Below are 20,029 nucleotides of genomic sequence, written 5' to 3' on the forward strand. Positions count from 1 at the left end.
GTGAAGCACATGAAGGAGGTTTAATGGGGCATTTTGGGGTCCAAAAGACTCTAAAAACATTACAAGAACATTTTTATTGGCCTCATTTAAAAAAGGATGTGCAGAAATTTTGTGAACATTGCATTGTTTGTAAAAAGGCAAAGTCAAAGGTAAAGCCTCATGGATTGTATACTCCATTGCCAATTCCGGAGTATCCTTGGATTGATTTATCCATGGATTTTGTTTTGGAGCTGCCAAACACAAGTAGTGGCAAAGATTCAATTTTTGTGGTTGTTGATAGGTTTTCTAAAATGGCTCATTTTATTCCATGTAAAAAGGTGAATGATGCTTCTCATGTGGCTGATTTGTTTTTCAAGGAGATTGTGAGACTCCATGGTTTGCCAAGGAGCATTGTCAGTGATAGGGACTCTAAGTTCCTAAGCCATTTTTGGAGGACCTTGTGGGGCAAGTTGGGCACTAAATTGTTATTTTTAACCACTTGTCACCCACAAACCGATGGGCAAACGGAAGTTGTTAATAGGACGTTGGGAACATTGCTTAGGACAGTTTTAAGAAAGAACTTAAAAACTTGGGAAGTTTGTTTACCCCATGTTGAGTTTGCTTACAATAGGGCTGTTCATAGCACTACTAATTGTTCTCCTTTTGAGGTTGTTTATGGTTTTAACCCACTAACTCCTCTTGATCTTTTGCCTATGCCTAATGTTTCAGTTTTTAAGCATAAAGAAGGTCAAGCAAAGGCGGACTATGTGAAGAAGCTTCATGAGAGAGTCAAAAATCAAATTGAGAGGAGAAATGAAAGCTATGCTAAACAAGCCAACAAAGGGAGAAAGAAGGTTATCTTCGAACCCGGAGATTGGGTTTGGGTGCACATGAGAAAGGAAAGGTTTCCGGAACAAAGGAAGTCAAAGCTTCAACCAAGGGGAGATGGTCCATTCCAAGTGCTTGAAAGAATCAATGACAATGCTTACAAAATTGAGCTGCCGGGTGAGTATAATGTTAGTTCCACCTTCAATGTGTCTGACTTATCTCTTTTTGATGTAGATGGAGAAGCCGATTTGAGGACAAATCCTTCTCAAGAGGGAGAGAATGATGAGGACATGACCATGAGCAAGGGCAAGGATCCTCTTGAAGGACTTGGAGGACCTATGACAAGGGCTAGAGCAAGGAGAGCAAAAGAAGCTCTTCAACAAGTGTTGTCCATATTAATTGAATACAAGCCCAAGTTTCAAGGAGAAAAGACCAAGGTTGTGAATTGCATCATGGCCCAAATGGAGGAGAACTAAGGCGCCACTTTGCTTCAGTTTTTAAGTTTTTAGTTTGTTTTAAATAATGGCCCAATCCTTTGTAAAGTTGGCTGACCAAATTATGTTTTGTGGTTAATCAACTAATGGGCTTTGGTTTGGTTTTATTTCAAGTTGTAATAAGGGCCCAATTGGCAACTTAGGCATCAGCCTTTGGAAGACCAAGAGGCGCATAGCTAGTGGCTGTTGGGTGACTTTTTGGTTGCCACAATTTCAGTTACAATCAGCCATCAAGTAGTTTCATTTTCCGTTACGGAACCTTTGTAATTCTGATGGTAAAGCTTCTATATAAGCTGAACCATTCTTATCAATAAGACAAGTTAAGTTTGATTCAGAAATATTAGAGTTTATCTCTTTTATCTTAGTGAGAGTGATTCTCCTAAGTTCTTGAGTGATTCAAGAACTTCTTGGCTGTATCAAAGGGCTTTCACATCCCTTTGTGTGTTGCCTTCCTTGGAAAGAGTGATTCTTTCCTTCCCCCATTCAATTCTTCACCAAAGTTCCAAAAAAACTCAAATCTGCCCAGAATTATTTCGTTATCATAACTCTCGTTCTACTCAGCCAAATTGAGTGATTCTTGAGCCTAAATTGCATTTCAGAACGAGAACTTTCACCTCGTTTTGGAATCACCTCAATTGGAGTTCTATAACTCGAGATACCGTCATTTCTAAAATTCTGTCCAGCCACCACCAAACCAGCGTTTTTGCTTCCTTTTTCACTCATTTTTAACACCATGGACCAACACCTAATTTGCCCAGAAATTCATCACTAAATTTTCAAATTTTTGTACAAGGTTCTAACCCTAAAGATCCTAAGTCAACCCTTGTGCAAATGGGGTTCATATCACTTGCTGAAATCTTATGGCCTAAGACTATCCTTTCTTGTACCATAAAATGACATTTTTCCTAATTTAGCACAAGGTTTGAGTCTTGGCAACGCTGCAAAACAAGAGATAGATTAGCTAGACACTGATCAAAAGAATTACCAAATACAGAAAAGTCATCCATAAAAACTTCTATAATTCTTTCAATCATATCAGAAAAAATGGACAGCATACACCTTTGAAAAGTGGCCAGAGCATTGCACAACCCAAATGACATCCTCCTATATGCAAAAACTCCAAAAGGATAAGTGAATGCTGTCTTTTCTTGGTCTCTTGGATCAACTGCAATATGGTTGTAACCAGAATATCCATCTAGGAAACAATAGTAGTCCAATCTAGCCAATCTCTCCAGCATTTGGTCAGTAAATGGAAGAGGAAAATGATCTTTCCTTGATGCATCATTCAACTTCCTATAATCTATACACATTCACCATCTGGTTACTGTCCTAGTAGGTATTAATTCATTTTTTTTTCATTTGGAACAACAGTTATACCTCCTTTCTTAGGCACCATATGAACCGGACTTACCTATGAACTATCTGAAATTGGGTAAATAACTCCTTCATCAAGTAGTTTAATCACTTCTTGCCTCACTATCTCTTTCATAGTTGGGTTGAGTCTTCTTTGAGGTTGGACAACAGGTTTGCAATTCTCCTCAAATAAAATTCTGTGCAGAAAGATGGATCTATAGCTTTCAAATCTGAAATATACCATCCTAGTGTAGATTTGTGCTTTCTTAACACTCTCAAGAGTTTTTCAAGAAATACATATCTCAAATGAGAGGGTAGTTGCTTTAGCTCCACTTTGGGCTCTTCCTTCTTTTCTTCTGCTTGAGGTAATTCTTCCTTGAGTTGATTTATTTCATTGTTCATACAGGGAAGGGAATCTAACTGCAGAATGCAGTCTTTCACTTTCTCATCTTGCTCTTCATGAATATTGCATTTCGCTGCAGCTTATGTGTTTTTCAAGACTGCACTTTCATCATTTTTTCCAAAGAAAGTGGTATCACAACATCTATTGCCTCAATCTTCATGCAACTCATATCATCACTTGGGTGTTTTATGGCCTCGAATACATTAAAAATGACTTTCTCCTCTTGACTCTCAGCATCAATTCACCTTTTTGCACATCTATCAAAGCTCTCCCTATTGCTAGAAATGGCCTTCCTAGAATGAGAGGGATATCAACATCTACCTCTATATCTAGTATAACAAAGTCTGCAGGGAATATAAATTTGTCCACTTTGACTAAAAGATCTTCAACTACTGCATAAGGATATGTATATGATCTGTCAGCCAATTGTAATGTAATCCTAGTTGGCTTCACCTCCTCAATTCCCAGCTTCTTCATAATGGCTAAAGGCATCAAATTTATGCTGGCTCCCAAGTCACACAAAGCTTTTCCAACTGTACAATTTCCAATGGAGCAGGGTATGCTGAATGACCCTGGATCTTTCAACTTTTGAGGTAGTTTTTTCTGCAATATGGCAATGCACTCTTCAGTTAGTGGTACCAATTTTTCCATATCCAGCTTCCTCTTTTTAGACAAGAGTTCTTTCATAAACTTTGCATAAGAGGGCATTTGTTCTAATGTCTCTGCAAATGGTATATTAATTTGGAGTTTCTTGAACACATCAATGAACCTTTCAAACTGCTTTTTTTGTCTAGGATCTTGTACTCTTTTTGCAAAGGGTAAACTCTTGTACTGCTCTTCATTAATAGGCTTGCAGGCCTGCTCAAATTTCTGCTTCTTGCCCCTCCTTTCTTGCTTGTTATTGCAGTTTTCCTCATCATCTCCTCTCTTTAACATAGTATATTTTTCACTTTCGAAATCTTCTTGCTTCAGTTCACTTTCATCCTTCGAATTGGTGACTTCATTTTTCTTTCTTGGGCTGGAAACCACTGCTCCACTTTGAGTGGTTATTGCTTGGCATTGTTCCTTTGGGTTCATTAGGAAACCTTCCTTCATCTCTATTGGCCAGTTGCTCAGCCAACTGCCCAATTTGTGTTTCTAGCTTCTTGATTTTTAAAATTCATTTTTGTCACCTTCATGAACTGCAGTAATGTTTCTTCAATTCCATTCACTTTCTCACTCAAGGGTCTTGAATTTGAATACCCTTGGTTTTTTTGAAATTGTGCAGAAGAACTTCCTTGAAAATATTGTTGCTAGACTTGAGGAGCTGCACTTTGGAAAGGTGCAGTAGTTGTATTTCCTCTTGCATTATAATTCTGTGGATTCCACTTGGAAAACTGTTGTCCTCTATTGTTATTAAGTTGGAAACCAGGTGGATATGGTTGCTGTGGCCTTTGATAGTGTCCCATATAATTAACTTGATCAGGTTGTTCTATGATTGTGGGATCACAAGCTCCATTCACATGGTTGCCACCACAGAAATCACAACTCAATTGTGAATTTTGGACCGCACCAGTCTGCATGTTACTTATTTGTTGAGTCAAAGCAGTAAGCTGTTCAGAAAATTGTTGATTCTGAAGTTGATTTTGAGCAAACATGGCTTCTATGGATTTTACATTATATCCTCCTCTCCTTGCTGGGATTCTTCTAAAGTTTTGCTGGGATTCTTCTAAAGTTTTTGAACTCAATGAACCACCAGCTGCTGCATCTATCATGGTTTTAGTTACAGCAGTCATTCCATTATAGAATATTTCAAGTTGCATCCACTCAGGTATGCAGTGATGAGGACATTTCCTTAATAACTCTTTGTATCTTTCCCATGCCTCATACAATGGCTCTCCTTCTTGCTGAACAAAAGATGTAATCTCTCCTTTGATTTTTGCAGCTTTTGAAGGAGGAAAGTATTTGATTAGGAACTTGTTCACCAGGTCAGCCCAGGTTGATATACTCCCTTGTGGCTGGGCTTGAAGCCAGCACTTGGCTTTATCCTTTAATGAGAATGGGAATAATCTAAGTCTAATTGCATCCTCACTTACCCCATTGATTCTGATTGTGTCATAAAGTTGTAAGAAATTAGAGATGTGCAGATTTGGATCATCTGAATAGTGTCCAGCAAATTGGTCTTGTAGTACCAGATTTAGAAGTGCAGGATTTTATCTCAAAGTGGTTGGCCTGAATTGTAGGTCTCAGAGTAGAAGAGTTGAATCCTTAGAGATTAGGAACTGCATAATCCCCTAATGTTCTCAGTCTTGGTTGTTCTCCTATCTTTATTTGTCTTGGAATTTGACTGGGTTGAGGTGTTGATGTAGAACTTTTGTTTTCCTCTCTTTGAATCTGTTTAATTCTTGCTTCACTTCTCAACCTTCTTAGAGTTTGGTCAATGTTTGGATCAAATACCAAAGTGGCTTTATTTTTGTTTTTCCCTCGCATATACAACCAAAAAGTTAACAAACTTAAACTAAAATTCAATAGTAAGATATACACTAACAAAGCTGATGTAGAAAAATAACAACAAAATCATATCAAAATTTGCAACTGCAGAATTATGCAGAAGTGCAAAATCATGCAGAAATTACCTACTAATTTTCTATACTTATCTAAGTACAGGCAAAACAGAGTACTTCTATGCAATACGAAATTGAAGAGAAAAATTCAAAAATCAAGAACTCAATTTAGAAATTTTTCTATTACTAATGATATTGAAATACAAAATTTCCCGGCAACGGCGCCAAAAACTTGTTGTTCACAATCTAACACTAGCAAGTGCACTAGGATTGTAGCAAGTAATGAGTAAATTTAAGATCCAAATATCGTCTCCACAGGGAATTTAGGTTTCAAGTACCACTTCACAGAATTATAACCATTTGAGCCATACGAATTTGGAAGGAGAGTTGTAACATGTAATAGCAGCAAACCAGAGCAATTAAAAGTAAAGAACTTGCAGAAAAACAGTGTTTAAGATTTGTGAACTTGGTTAATTGACAATCAGTTTCGCATATTAATAGCAAAAGGTTAATCCCTTAACTCATTGACCCTAACAAGCAACTCAACCACCCTAATCCCTTAGGTGAAGTTTAATTTCATGTTGCATTAAGAATTAGAACATTAGGATTGCAGAATTAAGTGTACTTATCCCTAAGAAACCCCTAATTCTAGTTGTTAATTCAGATCAGAGAATCAAGTCCAATTCCTATTGGCAAATGTTCCTCTAAGGTTAATCAAATGAATTTCCATTCAAAGATTATGTAAAGTGCAGAATTAACAACTCAATTAATCCAAATACTCGAATTTCAGAAGCAAGAATCAAATCAATTCATCAATTCGAGTTCCATAAACTCTTAACTACAAGAAATTACACAGACATTGTGGCAGAGAAAGAGAAAGAAGGAGAAGAAGAAGAAAAACTCAGAAAAGCCGTAGCATCGAGTTTCAATCCAATCCCTCTTCTTGAAGCTTCGAGGTTCGACCTGATTCCTCTCTCTCACTCTCTCCTAACGAGAATCTAATAGAAAAAATGGAAAATGAAATCAAGACCCCGAGATCTGAGCTCAAAACATGTATTTATAGAAATCCCGATTCTTGACGTTATCACTCTTGCTGATAAGAGTGGCCACGCAGAAGGTCGCGACGTTGTGCGTAATCACTTTTATGAGTAAAAGTGGTCACGCACAATGTGCCAAGTTGAGGACTCTCTGGAACATCCACTTTCAATGATAAAAGTGGTTACGCAGAATACTCTGAAACTTCGCCTTCTCTGAAACGCTCACTTTCGCTAGCAAGAGTGACCACGTAGAGTATACTGAAATTTTGCCTTTTCTAGAACGCTTACTTTTGTTGATAAAAGTGGTTACGCCCGACCTGCTGAGTCTGAAGCTTCTCTGGAATGTTCATTTTTGTTGGCAAGAGTGACAACGCACAACTAAGCTGAGATTGAACTTCTCTGGAACGTTCACTTTCAATGATAAAAGTGATCACGCCCACACTCAACTTCTCATTTAAGCTATGAATCACTCACTTTCACTGGCAAGAGTAACCACACCCAGCTTAAACTCCATGAGCCATGTTTTTGAGTCCAGACTTGCTACTTTTCTGCTATTTCTCCATTGATCTATCAACCTCATGGTATTTACTCAACATTTTCTACAAAGACACACTTCAATTATTAATTTTTACACAGAAAATTCATAAATGCTCAACTAACTATGTATTTAAAGAAATTATCCAATCATTCTATTTTTATGATTTTTTCTTCTTTTTCCAACACATTTTCCTTATGAAATGGATTAAAACTATAGTAAAATACTAGTAAAAATATGGATTCATCATCAGCCTAAATCGTGCATTTGTAATCAATTATATTTTAATCATTCAAGAACAATAAAACATACATAATCAAGTCCATTGATTTAAGAATTAACCAAAAATCTCATGCAAACATATATTTTTAAAATAAAGAAGCACCTAATCATACACATATGAACAAAAAGTGTATTCAACATTTTAACGGTGGGATGGAACCCTTCTTATCTCAAATAGATGATTCGCGAAAAGTTTGGTGATAAATATTGCCCGAAAGATCCAGTTCTTCTTGAAATGACATGGAAAAGATATCTAAGCTCGGATTCAATAGGGGTTTGGAGTTCTCAAGGTGATTTAGTTGTGGAAGAGAGTGAAAAAACAGAGAGTCAAATGAGAATGGTTACTTGACATGTAATTGTAATATCCTTATTTATTTAATATAATAAAAAAATAATTTTATAATTAAGAAGGGAAAATTAAATTAAATTCATTTGCAAGCTAAATACAACATGTAGAAATATAAAATTTTTGTTTAATTTACTCATGCTTATAAAAATTTAAATAATAAAGCCATGGGAGATAATCAAATTTAAGTGGAAAGTTGAAACAACATTAATTAATATACATTACTCTCATTAAATCACAAGAGTTTAATGTTTACAAAATATAATTACAAAATACATTAGAACTTATCTACATCATTTACAAAATACAAAATATGATAAGTCCTAATGAGTAGTCTATTTGTAACACCCTGAGTTTTGTAATCCTTTTATGATAATTATACATATGTGTATGTTGCGATTTTGATGTGTATTTTGATTTATGTTGATGATGTGGATGTGTAAGTGTATGTGACTATATATACTTAGTATATATGTATGTTGTGATTTAGAATGAGGATGTTTTTTTGTGGTTGGATTGAAAATGTATGATAGTGTAAGGTGATGTGGTGCTGTAGGGACATTCTCATTGTAGCGAGAAGGTCGTAGGAGATATGGGTGTCTCTGTTGCGTTGAGCGAGAAGGCAACAAAGAGATGGTAGTTTTTTGGGTTATCCTCGTTGTAGTGAAAGGGTCTCGCTGTAGCGAGATTAAGCCGAAAATAAGGTGCAGTTTGGTCTAATATTTTTGCTATAGTGAGAATGGGTCTCGCTACATCGAGAATATTACGACTCCTAGGGTATTTGAGGGGTTTAGGGCTTGGAAAAACACATTTCCCATTTCCTCTTCATCTTACCTATTTTTACCAATTAAATTGCTTTCAAGGCTATTTGTGCCCTAGATTGAAGGTTGGAATCGTAGTTTAGACAATTGGAGGTAAGTTTCATGAGTTAGGGTTTGCGTTTTTACTCTTTCTTTATTCTCTTTGATTTCTCATAGAGTTTTCCATGTATTTAGGATGAAAATTTGTAGAAGGAGCAATTTTACCATTGATTTCATAATTGGTTTTTATTCTAAGGTAAGGAGAGACTCTACCCTATCTCTTTATGTTATAATTTGTTTATATTGTTACTTGTTGGAATGTGATTGAGATAAGACATAGGAGAATGTGTGTTTTAATAGAAATTTTGTATTGGGTATGATATAATAGATATTGGGTGACGTGTGTGATGAAATGCTTGAATGACAATAGGGTTGTGATGAAAAATTGGGTGTGTGAGTATAATGTGATTGAATGTGTGTGTACATGCCATGTGTGAAAATGAATGCTATGATCTTATTGAGAATGTTGGAGATTGTGTGCGAATGGTGTGATAAATGTGAATATGATTGTTTTGGAATGATTGAAAACTATGAATGTTTACAGTGATACATTGGAGGTGTGGATGTCACGAATCCTTTTTATAAGGGACCAAGAACATTATTTATACACCACTTACTTATTTAAGATCGATTTTAAATTTTTTAATAAATAACTATTTTAAATAATTGACTTAAGCGACTTCAGGAAATCAATTTTTAAGGCTTAGGAGGAGTTCATGAGAAACTCGGATATATCATCTTATCTTGTTATCAATTCAGCATCTAAACGGCATCGGTTTTTATCTGTGCAGCCTTATAGCAGTTTCTAATATGCTAATCAATGAATAATAATTTTTTTTATCTGTATTTAACTTGTCTTAATTAGTAGTTTGTTTTCCTTCGACTTTTATAACTAATATGAATTTATGAAATGGTGTTTCGTGAGCTTATATCAATTCCACAACATTAATCTGATTACTTTCCTCGAGATAGGGATATATTTTATATTGCCTTAATTACATTTTAGTCGATCTATGGTCAATTTGTACTTTTCATCCTCCAGTGGTTTTTTTTACTTGAGTTTGAATCTTTATTGTTATATTATTATATTCAAGCCTTTTGTCAATTTTTATCTTTAAGAAGTTGAGCTTAGAGTTTTCAAGATGAAAAGTTTTGAAATCTTCTTTAACTAATGTTTAAAGTTTTAATTGATGTATATAAACTTTTAAGTAAAAATAATTAAAAACATTATTAGTTGAATTTGTTAAGGGAAAAAATCGACAATAGGCGAGAGGCCAAAGCAACAAGAGATGAAAGCTTTACATATGAACTTTAGTCGAAGCCTATAAAAAAAAAATGAAGAAGCCTGCTTACTGACGGAAGCAAAATATCTAAGAATTTGGAGATCTAGCAAGTACAATTCAAGACAAGGAACAAAAGGAAATTAAAGCAACAAAAAATCCCTAACCAAAGAAATTCATAAATGAATGGGATTTAATATAAAATAGAGGTTAAGATTTCTTCTCCAATAGTAATTTAACTTCACCATAAGAAAAGTTGTTTATAATAAATGGAGAAAATTTTAAAACCAATTTAAAAAAATTAAAGTGTTTATTTATATATGAAAAATAATATTTAATTGTTAAAATTAACGGTAAAAATATCATTTATAAATATGAAAAAAATTAAGAAAGATAAATATTTTTCTTGATTTTTTCTAATGAGGCTGGTTTTTGTTGTTATTCTATCAAGAAATTTATTTGTTTATTATGGATTTTTTTTCTGCAAATTACAAATGATGCATGTATAATGATTTATGTAACTTATTTACAGTGAGTAATTTAATATATCATTATTTTTAATATGTAATGTGTAAAAATTTAATATCTCACTTTTATGACACATGAGATTTAATCACTAGTTTACTTATTTATTATTATCAATGTATAGTCTTATCTAATATTAATACTTTACTGAAAATATATTAATGGTCTGTTTAAAATTAATATAGAAAATTATGAAAAATGATTTATAACTCTTGTGTTATTTTTATTTTATTTTAATAAACTAATTGGTATAGCTTATAAAAATACTTCAAAAAATTTTATCATTAAATTTAAAATATAAGAAACATAAAGACTTTTAACAAACTTACTGATACAAACTTATAACTAAAATTGTAGATAACCAAAACTTTTTTTAAACTTAAGTTTATTAAATACTTAATGAAGCTCATTTGCTGTATTAAACAAACAGATTTAACAGGTTGCATGTGTGTCAATATATTTTTTTTAAGAATATTTTTTACTTTTGTTGAAACAATGTTTAAGAAACGAACGTGATTTTAATTTTTTTTAATTATTTTTACCTAAAATTAAAATTGTTTCTAAATATATGTATAATTAAATAATATTTTATTTTTTGGTATTACATTGGGAAATTAATAAATTTCAATATCAATTTAAGTTTGATATAAAAATTTTATATCTAAATTACCTCCTTTCAAATATATATTTTTTAATTTTAATTTTTTATGCATTGTAATTTTTGTATTAATTAAAATTTTAATTTATATACACAGACATGGTAATTTTTTTACACTATCAGCTAATCATATAGATTATTATGTCACTAAGAATCTTTATTTTTTTTTATAATAATTAATATAAAAATATATTTAGAATGAATTCTCGTTAATTAACAATATAAAAAGCTTTATACTGAAAATATATAAAAACTTTGGTTCAAGAACAGAGTTAGCCGAGAAAAAGTATGCCACTTATTCATTGTACCCATTGCAATGGTATGGTTCTAGATGTTTACGCATGGCGTATATTTTGGCCACTTATTCATGTACACGAGAGAGCTATACACAATTCTTTTCCTACCTTCCTCAACGTCACATGGTGTAATTACATGCCTAAACCCTTGTAACTATTTATAATAATAACTTATGACAGATTCACACTCTTTGTTTTTATTAAAGACTAAAAAAAGACTAACATTACACTTGTTTTGATGTCTAACTTAGAGCCACACGTTCGCTAGCTTGTGCTCAAAAGATAATGAAAAGCGGAGGGAGCCTTCTTTGAACTTTCACAAATGATGCTTCCATAAGCAGGGAACTCCACATGGTTAATGTTTTTTGAGGAGTCGCAAAATAAGGAATGGACGTAAAACTCCCGTTAAACTTGCACTTACAAATCAATGTCGATCTCTTGGTATCGCCTTTAAAACCCCTCAAAACAACACATGATCGACACAGGTAAAAGTGTTGAAGCTAGAAGAACCTAGCAACCAACATTGGTACATAAGAAAACAAAATTTCCAATTGCACTGACATTTAGCTAACTATCATGGCGGGAGGATCATTTGCCTCAACATCTGGGACTCACTTTGAGTCTAAGATCACAGCATCTGTCATAATATCTTGCATAATGGCCGCCACCGGTGGTCTTATGTTCGGTTATGATATTGGAATTTCTGGTACATATAATCATACGATATTGGTTATGCATTTATTAATTAATCAGGTTCATAATTCAAAGGATAGCGTAGTTGTTTTAGAATCGTTGTCACGATCTCAAGTTAATTAAATCATATTTAATTTAATGCGAGGAATTAATATTGTGAATATATATTGCAGGTGGTGTGACATCAATGCCTGGCTTTCTAAGAAGGTTTTTCCCAGAAGTATACAGAAGGACACAACAGCACGACGGGACTGAGAGTAACTACTGCAAATATGACAATCAAAGCCTTCAATTGTTCACATCCTCTCTCTACCTAGCAGCATTGGTAGCCACCATGTTTGCTTCCCCGGTGACGAGGAAGTTAGGGCGCAAGCAAACTATGTTGATTGCTGGGATTTTCTTCATTGTCGGAACTGTGTTGAACGCTGTGGTAAATAGCCTTGGGCTGCTTATTTTAGGCAGGATCCTTCTTGGCTGCGGTGTTGGTTTTGCTAATCAGGTCCTTGAGTATTTCATTTTTCATTCTACTTTCTTTCATCTGTTTCGTACAATATAGTCAATTTTGCTGATTCTTGATTAATTAATTTTGTAATTTTGACAACAGGCTGTGCCGTTGTTTCTTTCTGAGATGGCACCCACAAGGATTCGTGGAGCACTCAACATCTTGTTCCAACTTAACTGCACAATTGGAATTCTGATTGCAAACATTGTCAACTGGTTTACTGCAAAGTGAGAATTTAATGTGATAGAAAATTGATTTGGATTTGAAAGCATAAATTTTAGTTTGATTAATTATGTGTAAATATTGGCATAGGATTAAAGCCGGATATGGGTGGAGGATATCATTGGCCGTGGCAGGGGTTCCCGCAATTATGCTAACAATAGGGGCCCTCATTGTGGATGACACTCCCAACAGTCTTATTGAGAGGGGTTACGAGGAAGAAGGAAAGGCTGTGCTGAAGAAGATTCGTGGTGTGGAAAATGTTGAACCAGAGTTCCAGGAGATCCTCAAAGCCAGTAAAGTGGCTAAAGAGGTCAAAAGTCCCTTCAAGGACATCCTCAAGCGCCACAACCGTCCTCCATTGGTCATTGCCATCTGCATGCAGGTCCTAACTTTATACTTGTTATTCGATCATATTCACTAATTAAGAACCAAAACGCTATTATTTCTGAATTAGCATTTTGGTATAGGTTTTCCAACAATTCACTGGAATCAACGCGATCATGTTCTATGCTCCGGTGCTGTTCAACACCTTGGGATTTCACAATGACGCTTCCTTGTACTCAGCTGTGATAACAGGAGCAGTGAATGTGCTGTCGACCTTGGTGTCTATCTACTTCGTGGACAAAGCTGGTCGGAAGGTGCTGCTGTTGGAAGCTTGTGCGCAAATGCTTGTGTCGCAGGTGCTGATTGCAGTATTGTTGGGGCTGAAGGTACAAGACCACTCAAGTAGCTTGAGCAAAGGGTTTGCCATATTGGTGGTGGTGTTGGTCTGCACATTCGTGTCATCTTTTGCATGGTCATGGGGCCCACTTGGGTGGCTAATTCCCAGTGAGATATTCCCACTAGAGACTAGGTCGGCGGGGCAGAGTGTGACGGTGTTCGTCAACATGCTCTTCACCTTCATTATTGCACAGGCATGCTTGTCCATGATGTGCACCCTCAAGTACGGCATTTTCCTCTTTTTCTCCGCCTGGGTGGTTGTCATGACCATATTCACAGTCTTTCTCATTCCAGAGACAAGGAATGTTCCCATTGAAGAGATGAGTGAGAAAGTGTGGAGAGAGCACTGGTTGTGGAAGAAATATATGGATGCATGATTGAGTTCCTCCACAGCCATTCTTTTCGGTAAATATACCAAAGAGTAATTTACCTATGCTCACAATAAGATTAATCTAGGAGTTTCCTCATAGTAGTAGTTGATATAAATAAACAATTTGATTTTAGACTTTTAGTTTTGTTTTAGATTCATGTTTCAATAACAAATATATGTTAAATTAGGCTTACAATTTTTTTAACTTGCTTTTAAATCCTTACTTTTACAACCGCATGCTAACATGGATTCGAATGAACATATTTTTTTTATGTTAAAAATAAGAGGCTTAATTTCTCTAAAGTTTATTTATTTTAAATTATATCATAACTATTATTTATTAAAATCACTATGTGTCTACGTGCGTTTCATTTTGAAGATTAATTTACTGTTATTTATACTTAAAGTTTGGTTTTAAATTAAATGACAGAGATTTCATTAAAATTAACAAATTGTCAAAGTAAATTCATTTTAAGTCTTCAAAATACTCAATGCTGTAAAAGATGTGCTTCTTTCACAAAACTAAATATATGATTTTTAAATAAATATTATATAGTGATTGTATAATTCTACCTACAGTTTAGATGATAGGTGGTTTCTGAAAATGACTAATAATACATATATAATTATTTATTTAACTTATTTATAGTGAGCAATTTAATATTTTCTTACGTATTTTTGGTGTAATATTTATATTTCTATTTTATAATTTACTAATAAATGTGTGTGCGTTGCACGAGTTTATTTTATTTTTATTAAATTAATTTATTTTAAAATATAAAATATATAATTTAAATATAAAAATATATAAATATGGTAAAAAAGTTTATTATATTAAATATAATTACACTAAAAAAATTATAAAATATTTCTTTATATACAATATTTTTTTATATCCTATATATTTGTTATCTTCTTTAATAATAAGTATTTTTATTTCTTTTTTTTACGTTACTCTTGACAATGCAAAGATATATTCAAATATTGAATAGAACTTAAAATAAAGATATATTTTATTTTTAATTAAAAGGTAACTCGAGAATTTCATCAAATTTTTTTTTAAATTATTTTTATATAATTTAATCAATATTATTTTTTCTATTTTTATTAAATATCATTCATAACAGTTTTGTTACTGTCATTTTTAACATTATATAACTATCAATTCTAGTAAATATTTCTTAAATACATTCAAATATAATAAATATGAATTAATTATAATTATAATTTTTAAATTATGCAAATGAGTATCATTAATTTCAATAATTTTTAATTTAATGTAATTTTAAATTATCTTATATATAATATTATCATATGTAAACTTATCTTTTTATTAGAAATTTAATTTAACAATATATAATATAAACTAATAATTTTGTAAATGTAATTTTTTTAATTCAATGTACATTTTAGTTTTTGAAGTACATACTAAATTATAGATTACATTAAATTAATTAGTAAAATAATTAATTATAGATTACATCCAATTGGGTGTTACGCACTCTTTTGTATCTATAGAATATGTGAAGAGTCTGAGCTTGTATGTGATTAAATTGCCATGTAATGTTATGGTGACTACCCCTACGGGTAAGCCGGTTGTGACATTATGGGTGTGTCTGGAATGTTCAATAATGGTGCATGGTAGGGACTTTGAGGTAGACTTCATTTATTTGCCTCTTTCCCAATTAGATGTAATTCTGGGAATGGATTGGTTGGCTACCAACCATGTATTGTTGGATTGCAAAGAGAAGACTTTGATTTTCAGTTTGTCAATGACGAAAATTCTAAGACTTTTGAGTCAAGGTGCGTGGGAGAACATAGTGAACGCTAAGGCCTTCATGGTCATGTTCTCAATTACATGAGTCGAGAGGGAGCACGAGGCTAAAGCTGAGTATTCTTAGAAGAGTCTTTGGCAGGAGCAAAGCAGAAGCTTCACAGTCTGAGGAACTGATAAGAGGTAAATTCATTATTAAGTGCAGATTATTGGATGTGTTATTTCACTTGGGTGCTACACACTCTTTCGTATCTGTGGAATGTGTGTCACTATAGCGAGAAATCAGCATCCAGAATCAGGCATTCTGATGCTCTCTCGCTGCAGCGAGGATCTTCTCGTTGTAGCGAGGAGCTCTCGTTGTAGTTAGAATGACAGACAGCAAAATGCAATTTTGTCTGGTTGTTTCGCTGTAGTGAAGAAAGGTCTTGCTGTAATGAGAATTGACTCGTTGTAGTGAGAATGTCGTAATTTTAGGGGTATTTAAGGGTTTTCAAGTTGAGAAACTTGGATTATAATCTAATTTACGACCCTCCTACATTCTCTCTGACTTCTCTCCTTATTTTTTCAGCAAATCCTTGAAAAATCTCAAGCTTTCTCTGATCAAAGCTTTGAAGTTCACTTTCCTTGTTCTTTGGGAAGTCCTTAAAGCTTGGTTCTCTATTTTTTTGATTATTTTCTTGTTTTTCCTCCTCTAAATAGGAACTCTTGTGATATTTAGGAAAATTTTGATGTTCTAGGCAAGATCCTTCGAAAATCCTTTATTAAACCTCGATTTCAAGGTAAGGAAAGCTCTATCTTGTTACTAAGAAAGTGGTATGCTTGTATTCATGAAAATGCTGTGATGAAATGCATGATTTTGAGTATATGTTGGATGAGAACATGTTTTTGTTATGTTTGAAGCATGTTTTGTGATGTTGATGAAGTGTATGATTCTTTATTTGAGTGTATATGCATGTATATGATAGACTGAGTCTAAAGAAACTAACTCTCGGGAATGATTAATTGATATATGATGTAATAATGAACTAAAGTAAAATAAAGAGATAAAAACGTGAATAATATGTTAATAAACATATAATAAAAAATATAAAGATGAGATGGAAAATTTGGAAAGAGAAATGAAATAAGAAAAGAATACGATAAGGATGAGTATGGATAGTTCAGAGGTACATTAGAGTGTGGAAGATGGAGACGATTGAGAAATCTTAGAGAAATGAGGGTGGTGGATGCTCCTCTTGAATTGCATAGAACAAATGAGAATAAGAGTACCACAGGCCTCACACTCGTTTCCTGACTAATACCCTTGACCATACTTTTGCTAAAGGGGGCTGAGTCGGCACACGTTGTATCTGTGTAGCTGCGGCTATCCAGTGACTATCTATGCTAAGGAATACCTCGAGGGATCCTAGGAAATGAGAACTCTGAGTATTAAGAGAGAGATGAAAAGTAATAAGCTGAATATTCAAAGATTGTTGCATGCATATGAATATAATTTTATAACATAATTGATTGTTGTATTATCTTTATTTTACTATGTGATTAATTGTGAATGTATGCTTGGTAATATGAATAGAGACTCATCCTTACATAAACCTTTCAGGGGACCAAGATGACAGCACCTAGAGAGAGAATTAGGCTCATAGACAGTTCTATACATAATAGACTTAACTATGTATTTAACGAATATCAAAGACTGCTACTTTAGAATTGTGTTGTTCGCAATCTTACACTAGCAAGTGCACTAAGATTGTAGCAAGTAATGAGTGATTTTTAAGAACAGGATGTGGTCTCCACAGGGAATTTGGATTTCAAGTATCAATTCTTAGAATTATAACCATTAGAGCCATACGAATTTGGAAGGAGAATTGTAACATGTAACAGAATTAAACCAAAGCAATTAAAAGTAAAGAACTTGCAGAAAAATAGAGTATAAGATGTGTAATGAACTGAGATAGGAATGAATAATAGTTAGGAATTTACTTCACAAGAATGTCAATATTAATTCAATTATGCCTCTGAACATTCAAGAACTTGGTTAATTGACAATCAGTTTTGCATATTAATAGCCAAAGGTTAATCCCTTAACTCATTGACCCTAACAAGCAACTAAACCACCCTAATCCCTTAGGTGAAGTTCAATTTCATGTTGCATTAAGAATTAGAACATTAGGATTGCAGAATTAAGTGTACTTATCCCTAAGAAACCCCTAATTCTGGTTGTTAATTCAGATCAGAGAATCAAGTCCAATTCCCATTAGCAAATGTTCCTCTAAGGTTAATCAAATGAATCCCCATTCAAAGATTATGTAATTAATCCAAATACTAGAATTTCAGAAGCAAGAATCAAATCAATACATCAATTCGAGTTCCATAAACTCCTAACTACAAGAAATTACACAGACATTGTGGCAGAGAAAGAAAAAGAAGGAGGAGAAGAAGAAGAACTCAGAAAAGCCATAGCTACGAGCTTCAATCCAATCCCTCTTCTTGAAGCTTTGAGGTTCGACCCCACTCCTCTCACTTTTTCTCAACGAGAATCTAACAAAAAAAATAGAAAATGAATGAAAGACCCCGAGATCTGAGCTCAAAACATGTATTTATAGAAATCCCGACTCTTGGCGTTATCACTCTTGCTGATAAGAGTGGCCACGCAGAAGGTCGCGACGTTGTGCGTAATCACTTTTATGAGTAAAACTGGTCACACGCAACTTGCCAAGTTGAGGACCTCTGGAACATCCACTTTCAATGATAAAAGTGGTTACGCAGAATACTTTGAAACTTCGCCTTCTCTGGAACGCTCACTTTCGCCAGCAAGAGTGACCACGCAGAGTATACTGAAATTCTGCCTTCTCTAGAATGCTCACTTTTGTTGGCGAGAGTGACAACGCACAGCTAAGCTGAGATTGAACTTCTCTGGAACGTTCACTTTCAATGATAAAAGTGATCACGTCCACACTCAACTTCTCATTTAAGCTATGAATCACTCACTTTCGCTGGCAAGAGTAACCACGCCCAGCTTAAACTCCATGAGCCATGTTCTTTGAGTCCAGACTTGCTACTTTTATCTATTTCTCCATTGATCTATCAACCTCATGGTCTTTACTCAGCATTTTCTACAAAAACACACTTCAATTATTAATTTTTACACAGAAAATTCATAAATGCTTAACTAACTATGTATTTAAAGAAATTATCCAATCATTCTATTTTTATGATTTTTTCTGCTTTTTCAAATACATTTTCCTTGTGAAATGGATTAAAACTATAATAAAATTCTAGTAAAAATATGGATTCATCAAATTACTATACATGTTGATAATATGCCTAGGAATATCATTATGATAGAGATGGAACTATATTATAGTATCCCTTTTGATTTCCTTGTAAGTAGATGTTACTCTTACAGCTGCTGTTGTACTGAAAGTAAACTGACTAGCAAGTGTACTAGTGTTGTTGTAGCAAGTTATAAAAAAATCTTAGAATCAAATTGAGTTCCAAGTATCGTCCTCAAGGAATAAAGTTCTCAATTACCACTTCACAAGATCACAATTAGTTGAGCTTTACAAATTTCGGATGGATTTAGTATGAATGTATTAAAAACGAAATTAGAAAGTAAAACAGAACAGTTAGTACAAAAGTATATAGTAAACATATGTAGAAAGAGTAGTTAGGAAATTGTTTCACCAAAACTTCAATATTGAATCAACAAAGTTCTGAACTTTCAAGCATTTAGATGGAATGACAATTAGTTTCACGTTATATTAATTAAAGGACAATCCCTTGCCTCAATGAATCTAACATCTAATCAAATCACTCTAATCCCTTAGATCTAGTCCAATCAAATGCTGCATTAAGTTTGAGAAACCAAAAGATTGCAAGATTAAGATATCTTATCCCTAAGAAACCAATAACCTTGGCAATTAATTCATATCTGAGAAATAAATTCAATTCCCATTGATAAGAGTTCCTCTATGATTAGTTGATCAAATTTCCATTCAATCACTACTTTAACAGCAGAATCAATCACTCAATGCAATCCAAAACTCAAAGTTCAGATCCAAAATCAATTCAACATTTCCATTTCAGATTCACAGTTCCTAACCACAAAGAGTTTAAGCAAAAATTACAAAAAGAGAAGAGAAGAGAAGAGGAGAAGAGAATGAACAAAGAAGAAACATTTTCAAGCCAATCTCCAATCTGATCCCTCAAGAAATGAAGCTTGGTGTTCGTCCTCAATCTCCCTCTCTGACTCTCTCAACAACAAAAACAAATGGAAAATGAAAAATGAACAAAAAAACTCCCTAAATTCCTGAGCTAACTTCCTTTTAT

General features: G+C 33.6%; 2 protein-coding genes and 1 non-coding gene across 3 annotated transcripts; 2 read left to right on the top strand and 1 right to left on the bottom strand.

Moving 5' to 3' along the window:
* Positions 1-2,258: 2,258 nt before the first annotated feature.
* LOC113871613 lies at positions 2,259-4,152 on the bottom strand. The gene is made up of 4 exons (XM_027508709.1): positions 3,827-4,152; positions 3,303-3,718; positions 2,359-2,601; positions 2,259-2,269 (listed from the first exon to the last, which is right to left on the bottom strand). The coding sequence occupies exons 1-4, from the start codon at positions 4,150-4,152 to the stop codon at positions 2,259-2,261; spliced, it is 996 nt and encodes a 331-aa protein (XP_027364510.1).
* Positions 4,153-4,869: 717 nt separating this feature from the next.
* LOC113874001 lies at positions 4,870-4,976 on the top strand. The gene has a single exon (XR_003506063.1). It is a non-coding gene; the product is annotated as a small nucleolar RNA R71 (small nucleolar RNA).
* Positions 4,977-11,995: 7,019 nt separating this feature from the next.
* Positions 11,996-13,933, top strand: LOC113871614 (sugar transport protein 13-like). Its single transcript, XM_027508710.1, has 5 exons — positions 11,996-12,125; positions 12,286-12,611; positions 12,717-12,841; positions 12,927-13,218; positions 13,304-13,933. The coding sequence occupies exons 1-5, from the start codon at positions 11,996-11,998 to the stop codon at positions 13,931-13,933; spliced, it is 1,503 nt and encodes a 500-aa protein (XP_027364511.1).
* Positions 13,934-20,029: the final 6,096 nt, after the last annotated feature.

The sequence above is a fragment of the Abrus precatorius genome, unplaced genomic scaffold (assembly GCF_003935025.1).
Source record: "Abrus precatorius isolate BTA unplaced genomic scaffold, Abrus_2018 Scaffold7, whole genome shotgun sequence".
Lineage (NCBI taxonomy): Eukaryota > Viridiplantae > Streptophyta > Magnoliopsida > Fabales > Fabaceae > Abrus > Abrus precatorius.

Excerpts from the sequence above, each read along its gene's own strand:
- LOC113871613 (XM_027508709.1), bottom strand. The coding sequence starts at position 4,152 with ATGAAGGAAGGTTTCCTAATGAACCCAAAGGAACAATGCCAAGCAATA. Across the intron at positions 3,719-3,826 it reads CAAAAAAAGCAGTTTGAAAG|GAAGCTGGATATGGAAAAAT; the intron begins GTTCATTGATGT and ends GTCTAAAAAGAG. Across the intron at positions 2,602-3,302 it reads TTTGATAGATGTGCAAAAAG|ATTATAGGAAGTTGAATGAT; the intron begins GTGAATTGATGC and ends GAATGTGTATAG.
- LOC113871614 (XM_027508710.1), top strand. The coding sequence starts at position 11,996 with ATGGCGGGAGGATCATTTGCCTCAACATCTGGGACTCACTTTGAGTCT. Across the intron at positions 12,126-12,285 it reads TTATGATATTGGAATTTCTG|GTGGTGTGACATCAATGCCT; the intron begins GTACATATAATC and ends TATATATTGCAG. Across the intron at positions 13,219-13,303 it reads TCATTGCCATCTGCATGCAG|GTTTTCCAACAATTCACTGG; the intron begins GTCCTAACTTTA and ends ATTTTGGTATAG.